General features: G+C 42.4%; 1 protein-coding gene across 1 annotated transcript; it reads left to right on the plus strand.

The window, feature by feature from the left end:
- Positions 1-3,240: 3,240 nt before the first annotated feature.
- On the plus strand, positions 3,241-7,335 carry LOC129109267 (uncharacterized). Its single transcript, XM_054621297.1, is given in 6 exon segments — positions 3,241-3,274; positions 3,369-3,614; positions 4,274-4,348; positions 4,464-5,316; positions 5,318-5,661; positions 7,319-7,335. Coding segments are annotated over 6 exon segments (1,569 nt in total).
- The last annotated feature ends 1,915 nt before the right edge of the window (positions 7,336-9,250 follow it).

Genomic DNA, 9,250 nt, shown 5'->3' on the forward strand with positions numbered 1-9,250 from the left:
GACAACAAGTAAATCCTGTCTCGGTAGTGGAAGAGGATGTATAGAGCAGATATTTGCCCTACTACACATCCTTGAACAAAGAGTGGAGTGGAATGCGTCTCTTTGCATCAACTTCATTGACTTTAAGAAAGCATTCGATAATGTTCACCGTGAAAGCCCATGGAAGATCCTTGGAGCCTATGAAATATTCCCAGATAATACATCTTTTGATAAGTTCTATGAATATTTTGAGTGCCATGTGATCCTTGATAGTTCTCTATCAGTCTTATTTATTGAGGTATTTTGTGAGGCTGGTCCTCTTTATCACACTCCTTCACTGGATCATGCACCAAACTAAATCTGGCTGTTCTCAGGGAATCCGGTGGATTCTATTCTCCCACCGAGGACTTCAATTTTCGCTGACACCCTGGCTCTCCTCTCATCCAACCACCAACACCTACACAAAAAGTCAGACTAACTTTACATGTATGCCAAACAGACAGGTCTACATAAAGACAAAGAAAATCCAGGTGATGTGTGTAAATATACCAACACCTCCAATTATGATCTATGTAGTGGCGCATTATCAACAATGACATGACAATGGAGCCAAGGAAGACATCAAAGCCATGATTAAAAAACGTTGAAGGGCCTTTAGTCCACAAAGATCAGGCTCTACCAAAATTAAGCGAGACATACCAATGCATTCCACAACACCTGCCTCCGCAGAATACAGAATATCTATAGCATTGGCCTAAAACAATTTTAAACGAGAACCTGTATAAGGTCAATGGCTGCAACAACAAAGCAAAATAAATTAAGCCACAGAAATGATGTTGGCTTCGATAGGTATTGAAGATGCAAACAGAATAAATACCCGTTGCCATCAGATGGAAACCAATGGGGAAGCGAAATAGGACTACCAAAATTACCGTGATGAAGAACAGTTGGAGCCGAGGGAGATGGGTCTCTCGTGGGACTGGGCAAAGGCTGTGGTTATAGACAGGCTTCAGTTGCAGAAGATTGCTGCAGCCTTTTGTCCCATCCAAGGATTAAGTTAGTAAGTAAGCAAAATGTTTACTTACATGAGTACTCTAGCCAATAGCAGTATTGCCTGTTTTTATAGATTATGTAGTAATCCTCATAATGACTTAATTGACTATGGCATGTAAAATTGGTGGCCTGCATTTAAGGTATCTCCAGTTAGAGCTACTGAAGTATGTAAAGTAAATGTATTTACAGTACTGATCAAGCCTTATGTAAACTGAGGTTTTAAAGTCAATGACAGCATGTAGGTCACGTATCTGGTTTTATCCAATCACTCCATCTCTCAGTTGACAGCATGCCTGCCTCTTTATTATTGGATATGATTAGCAGCAGCACCATTCTGCTTCCTTCGAACTTTCAAAGCCATGAAAAAGGGGAAAACAGTAATATATTGACATCGTGTTTTGTTTAAAAAAAGATTGGCATCTAACTAGTTCTGCATACTTTCAGCTACAGAAACCGTTCTACTATCAAATTATTCAGCTCTTTCAGGACATTCCTGCTATGACTTTTTTCATTTCTACCTCTTATGCTTTTTTAAATATTAAGCAATATTCATAGTTTTCATATAATGGTTCCCTCCTCAAATCCTCAAATCTTCTCAAACTTCTTCAACTTTGAAAGCTTTCTGTTTCCCCATACCTTTAGCTAGATACACCATTTAAACTCTCAAATGTCCACAAAACATTGAACTATGAAGGTATGATTCAGCTTTTTAATATCTAGTACAGTTTTTTGAATAATCACACTTATGTTTTATGCTTGTTTCAGACCTTTTCTTAGTTTATAATGGGTGTGTATTGCATAGTTTAGAGCGCGTGATGTCATCGCCAGAGTGGAGGGAGCTCCGGAATCTTGTGAAAAAAATATTTTAAAGTTGCCAGAATTCCCACAATTTTCATTTTTTTGGTCAAATTGTAGATAAACTCATCCTAGTCGTAGCCATAACACTATGGAATCCAACAGACTTACACATTTGGTCACAGCAGCCTGAAAGTGAGAGAAAGTCCAGCTATCTACTCCATAGAGACCCATGTTAATTCAGACTCCAAAAAGATTAAATTGCCACCATAGCCACATTTTTAACACTACAGACACACTTTTTACATATTCTTGTTCATCAAGTAGTTCTGCTTCTCATGGTCTGGTATTTAGTGAAAACGGAGCTAAGGTTTTAGGAGTATCAGTAGTAGTTTGAGAGGTGCGCCTCAGCTTTAACTCCATGTAAAGCCTATGTACCTGTGAATCTCTTTGAAGTCATATTGCTATGGTAACCTTTGATGCTAGCAGGTGAGCTAATTAGTGCAGTTTGACACACACAGAGACGATGACACACGCACGTACATACACATGACTTGGAGATATTCAGGCAGAGGAATTGTTATAACTTCTGTCTGTCTGTCTGTCTGTCTGTCTGTCTGTCTCTCTATCTATCTGTCTCTCTCACTGTCTGTCTGTCTGTCTCTCTCTCTCTTTCACTCTCTTTCTCCCTCTCTCTTACTCTCTCTTTCTCTAATCTGTTTCTCTATCTCTCACACATAATTTCTAATTTTTAGTTTTCTTCAATTCATTTCATTTCAATTGAATTCATACAGCCCCAATTTCATTTTTAACACTATCCACACAAATTACATGTCTAGGTCTTCAGAAGAGTCTTGGGATTCTCAAAATGAAGATAATAAATAAATACAATTTACAGTTGAGAGAATCTTGTTAAGGTAGAACCTTCCCTGTATTATCACCAGTTATGGCCAACAGTGACTCAGCACTACTACTATTAATACTACTACTACTACTACTACTACTACTACTACTACTACTATTATTATTACTACTACTACTAATACTACTACTATTACTATTACTATTACTACTACTACTTTTACTACAACTACTACTACTACTACTACTACTACTATTATTACTACTACTACTACTATTACTACTACTACTTATTCTTCTACTACTATTGCTGATTAAACAGTTTTTTCTACTAAACCACTACTGCTGCTACTGATACTACTACTGCTACTATTACTATAACTTCAGCTTCTAAAACTACTACTCTTGTTATGACTACTTCTTATGAAGCTTAGCGAAAGTTCAGTCAGGTAGACTAGCTTTACACTCATATAATCCTTCACTCTGTCACAGTGTATACTCTATCAGGTGATTGAGGGGCGTTCACGTAAAGTTAACCAACCAGTTTCGACCATGGTTGCCGTTAGCCAATCCCTCCCCGGCACCCGTGACCAGGCATAAAAAGGCGAAGAAATCCGGCTCATCACAAGCTCCGCGGGCGAAGAGGAAGTACGTCGCTGGCCTTAATCCTTCTCCACCAGCTACTCCAGGTCCATCTAATGCTGACAACGCCGTCATCTCCACCCTACAGTCTCTGGTTAGCGCGATCCAGACCATCGATGCACGCCTCCAATCCCTGGAAAAAGCGACAACTACATCATCCACCTCAGCCGCCACCCAGGCCTCCATGCGGCAAACAGGCTTAATGGAAGCTCAGGCTTCCACATCCACTTCACTGGAAGTCGCCCAACATTCTCTGGCATCTGCAATCCCCGCTCCTCCACTGGGTAGGCCGTACATCCCACAAGCAGCTAACATATCTAGGCGTCTTAGGTCGAAAATCCTGCAAGGTAAAAACATCAATCTGGTCAGCATCATCTTGCCATCCCCTGAGTGTGATAAAAGCATAGCCTCCGGTGGTAACATCTCAGCCATGTTTAAGTCGGCAGATCCATGGTTAAACAGAGATCTATCGATCGGGCAGTTCCTAGTTGCTTACGGCGTATACCGTGATGTGATTTGCACTGGAGAGAAGACAGGAGCTAGACAGCTACATGGCTTTAATCGGCGATCTTCACCTGAAATATGGGTACCAGTACCATAAAGCTTTCTCCAGCAAAGCCGCCCTTTACCTAATGCAATACAATTCCCTCCTGAACTGGTCCGTTCTGGACACAGAGTTATTGCTCATGGTCGCAGGTGGCACTCAAGTCATGTTCTGTAATTCCTGCGGGATTTCGGGCCACACAGCCCCACTGTGCCCTGCTGCGGCGTTCCAGCCTCCTCCCCCCGGGCCCGCTATGACTCATTCTCAAGCCTTTCTGCCCCAGCGCCATACTGATAGCCGCAGGCGCGAGGTTCTTCATTCATATCACGGTCAAATTTGTAACAACTTTAACGAAAACGTGTGTACATACCCCAACTGTAATTTCCTCCACATCTGCAGCTACTGCAAGGACGCCCATCCCCGGTCGGTATGCCCCTGGCGCATGTCCAGGATCCCGCCACGGCCGGGGAAACAGTGTGGTTCAAAGACATTTTAGCACAGCATCCCTCTACACCAATAAATGTCCGGGCACTTGCATTAGAACTCTTCTCTCATCCTGACTCTGTATTTGTAGACTATCTTCTCACAGGTTTGACTCAGGGTTTTCGGGTCGGAGTACTCACACTGCCTACCGAAACGTACATGGCTAAAAATTTGCAATCAGCGGTAAACGATCCAGGTGTGGTGTTTCAGCTGCTCGAGAAAGAGGTTAATAAGAAATACGTCATCGGCCCTTTCAAGTCCTCTCCATTCCCTGTGTTTCGCACCAGTCCAGTTGGCGTAGCCACAGGTAAATACTCAGGAAAGAAAATATTAATTTTCAATCTGTCCGCTCCCCGCTCAGGCTCAGTTTCAAGCATTAACAGTCTCATCCCTTCCGAGTTGTTTTCCCTTCACTACGCCTCTGTCAACAATGCCATTCAATTAATAAAGCTAGCTGGGCAAGGAGCTTGGCTTTCTAAAGCAGACATTACAGATGCATTTAAAATAGTGCCTATTCATCCGTCACAGTGGCATCTCTTCGGAATCAGGTGGGATTCCAAATTTTATTTCGGGGTGTGCTTGACTTTTGGGTGCCGGAGCAGCCCATATATATTCAACCAAGTTTCCGAAGCACTTTGCTGGATCCTGCTTAATAAAGTTAAGGTCCCCTCAGTCCTTCACTTGCTGGATGATTTTCTGTTGGTAGATGCCCCGCATGACAACTCAGGTTCATCGCTGCTTAATCTGAAACATTGTTTCCGCTCCCTCGGTATTCCTCTGGCAGACGAGAAAACCATGGGTCCAGACACACGTCTGGAGTTCCTGGGCATCACACTAGATTCAGTAGAGATGAAAGCGTCTCTCCCAAACGCGCAGTTAGAGCGCATCCGTGAGATTTCTAAATCATATTGCGCTGCGGAGAACATAACCAAACAGCAGTTACTTTCCCTCCTCGGCCATCGTCATTCCCCAGGGACGGTCTTTCATATCCCGCTTGCTGGACTTGGCGTCCTCCGTGTCCAATTTACACAATGTAATCGCTCTCGATGACAGGTGCCGCTCGGACCTACGGTTTTGGTCTCTTCTACTGGAACAATGGAATGGTGTAACATTATTTTACAACGATCGGGTCTATTCCTCTGATTCGCTGAAGTTTTATACAGATGCCGCGCCATCCGTGGGTTTTGGGGGATTCTATCAAGGCGAGTGGTTTGCTAGCCACTGGCCGCCCTCGTTTTCTCAGTTCGAACAGTCCTCCGCTCTGTATGAGATTTACCCCATGGCCGTGGCCTGCTTTGTCTGGGGTAGGCACTGGAAATGCAAGCGCATCTCTGTGATGTGTGATAATCAAGCTGTTGTCGATCATCAACAGATGACGCTCCTCCTCCAAAGATACCATGCCTTTCATGAGGAGCATCACGTGGTCAGCCATAGCAAATAACTTCATTATCACAGCCTGTCACGTTCCCGGTCATTATAACTCACTCGCTGATTCACTTTCCCATTTCAAATTCCAGACTTTCCGGAGCATCTGTCCAGAGGCCAATCCAGTCTCCATTACAGTTCCCCCTTGTCAAGCCCTGATGCTTTCTTAGAGCAAAGCCTCATGGGAAAATATATGGAGTCAGCCAAAATGTATATGAGGAAGGGTTTAGCAGTTTCCACTGTCAGAACTTATGATTTTGCTTGGAGTACTTTTGCTTTGTTTTGTGTTTCTGTTGGCATGCCTCTTAAACCGGTTCTCATTAATACTGTGTGTGCTTTCATTTGCTACTGCACTGATGTTCGGCATTTCAAACCTCCATATATCCGCAGTTTGATTTCTGGCATTCAATTTAATATGAGGTGTTATGAACCTGCTTCCCCAAGTTTTTTTTCTATTTCAGCCATCAAATTACTGTTGAAAGGCATTACTGAAGCTTAGCCTCCAGTTCCTGACCACCGACAGCCTATTACTCTGACTCTGCTGCACAGTAAGCTGACAGTACTCCGAGTTGGAGTTTTTTCCCCTTATGTGGATGCTTTACTTGATTCTGTATTTTTAATGGCTTTCTATGCTTTCCTCAGATGTGGCGAGTTCACTACCTCTTCCAAATCCTTTAACCCGGATAGAGACATCACTTTTTCCGATCTGGCTTTTCATCCTAACCATTATAGTTTACAGCTGAAACACTCCAAATGTGGAGGCGTGTGCACAGTCATAGTGGCTCGTACAGACTCCCCTTTTTGCCCTTTTAAATCTATGGTTAATTACCTACTTAAGACCCATCACTTCCTCTAATTCTCCGTTATTCCTTACCCCTGGGAATCTCCCGTTATGTAAATCCTGGTTTAACTCTCATTTCGAGTTACTCCTCACTAGAAGCAACTTATCTCCTCAGCAATACTCGGGTCATTCGTTTAGAATAGGGGCTGCTACTTCAGCTGGTCGGTATTGACCTGGTCTAGAGGGACCGCGTTTCTTAAATTCTGGTCAAACATCTCCTTTCCCCTTCTCTGGGGACTCTTACTATATCACTCTGGTCTACCTCTACCCTATCCTGTCCTCTCAATTGACCACAAATGTCCTGTTCTGCGATCTTACTTGACCCTCACCTGTCCTGTGCTGCGGTCTGACATGACCCCCTAGTGTCCTGAGCTGCGTTCTTACTTGAACCAATCCTATTCTGTTCTGTGGTCTAGCGAGACCCTCCCTATCCTTTCCTGCGGTCTGTCAAGACCCCCACTATCAATTCGGTGATCTGTTGAGATCCCATCAGACTTTACTGTGGTCTATCTAGACCTGCTGTATCCTGTTCTGCGGACCGTCGAGATTCCCCTATGCTTGTCTGCGGTCTATCTAGACCCTGCCCTATCCTTTGCTATGGATTACTTGACCACTCTTAACTCTGGCTTAACTTAAATTTGTGCAATCTGAACCCGTAACCTTGCTCTCATGACTAATCTTCTGTTTCTGCATAGGAGTTCTGCGGCAGTAGGTAAAGTATTTATTTTATATATCTATATAAAATAATTCTCTTTTTGGGGATTGTGCTTCGCTGATATCAGCGTTGGGCCCCTCCGATATACGGCTTGGCCATGGAGTCCAATAGCCAAAGACTTTGTACTATCATTCTTATACATATATTATTGTTCAATTGTATTGAAGTCTCTCCTGATTGAACTACTATTAGTACCACTTCTACAGTTTAACAGTTCAGCTTCCAGATTTTTCTTCATTGTATTTCAGCTCTTTGCTTCTTTTGGTGATGCAGTTCAGCTTCCATCTCTGCCAGTTTTACAATTCAACTACCAAGTTTTTCAGCAGTGCAATTCTTGGCTTTTGGCCTTTTTCAGGAAAGCAATTTCAAACTTCCACACATTCAGCAATGCTGTGTGATTGATTTCAGCTTTCAGCATTCCAACGCATTTTCTGCAGGAAATGCATTTTCTAGTTAGTTATTTTGTTTGTATTTAGAAAGGAGTGAAATGAATTGAAGAACAGTATGATCCTGATGTTCATGAACAGGTAGATAAGATAATAGCATTGAAAAAAATCCCAAAGGCCATCATGTTTAAGCAACTGCAGCAGAGTGTGAACTCTTTGTAGGTTAATGTGAGGTTCAGTGAGAGCCAAGGCCACGTTTCATGTCACATCAAACGTCATTCATGAGTAAAGAGCAGTGGACTGGTGAAGTCAACAGCAGTGAATAATTCATCCACCTGTCCAGCACTCAGAACTTTTTAAGAGCCAGCATCAGCAGTCCCACTGGACATCAGATCCAGATACAAGCCTCTGACTTCAATTAAAACCGATCGATACGATGAAGTGGAGAAAGAATCAGTATGAGAGGCTTGGTTCTTCTAATGTGAGGCATTAGAAATAGAGGAACCAAAGTGTGAATATCATGCAGGAAACTGTTGAAAAGGTATTGTTGAATTTGATTAAGCTGTGGCACACCAAGCCTATTGGTTCTAACTGAAGATGTAAATCTTAAAAACTACTCATAAATATGTAGTTTGGTTTGATTTTCATAAAAGACTCAGTCATTCCTAAAACAGATGGTCACTGTAGTTTTTGGCAAACATTACTTATACTCATCTCTGAATTAATATAGCCTAAAAGTAGTGCTCTTGTAAGTATTTACAGCTTGTTCGGACTGACCTTTTTGTTTCACCTCATTTGTTCAGCCAGGAATTGTGTTCACATTACCTTAGCACTACAGCAAGCGAGCTGATCTGCTAGCATGTTTATTTTCAAATGACCACAACTGGCTGCACAAACTGTTATAATGTGGTTGATTTCTGGGTTGGTTGTTAATGAGCATTTACTTTCAAAGGTATACTGTCATATTTTGGATGGAGGTTTGCTTGCTTGGTCTTTTTAGTTCTTTATATCATAATCAATGTTAGATTTCTTTCAGCGGCAGTGTTGTCATGTGCTTCTTCACTATACTTTTAACAGTAGCAAAAAGCCAACAAAGCTACCAAAAGTACCCTACTGTTGCCCTCAGCTCTGTCTGCAGTGCCTTGAGAGTCTCCTCCTTCTTATTAATAGTAATCATAATCCTACTCCTGCCCTCTGATTGGTCAGTTTGGTCAGGCTCATTTATATGTTTTTCATTGTTGTCGGACAACAATTAGAGCTTTGCACATGGGAATTGTTGAAAAGAATAGAATATTGCCCGCTACGCCCCTATCACACATACAAATGAAAGAAAAAAGGCCGGCCCAGGAGTTTGCAGAATTGACCTCTTTGACCCATTGCCCAGTGAAGTTTTTCCTGAACGGGAAACTCAGACATGTGAGAAAAAAAAAGAACTGAGAGCATTTGAAGATGAGGACGAGATAGGACAAGAAGCATCCAGACAAGCAACCTAATCAGGACATGAACTCCCTGGCTCTATCATCTCT

Source organism: Anoplopoma fimbria, chromosome 20, assembly GCF_027596085.1.
Source record: "Anoplopoma fimbria isolate UVic2021 breed Golden Eagle Sablefish chromosome 20, Afim_UVic_2022, whole genome shotgun sequence".
NCBI lineage: Eukaryota > Metazoa > Chordata > Actinopteri > Perciformes > Anoplopomatidae > Anoplopoma > Anoplopoma fimbria.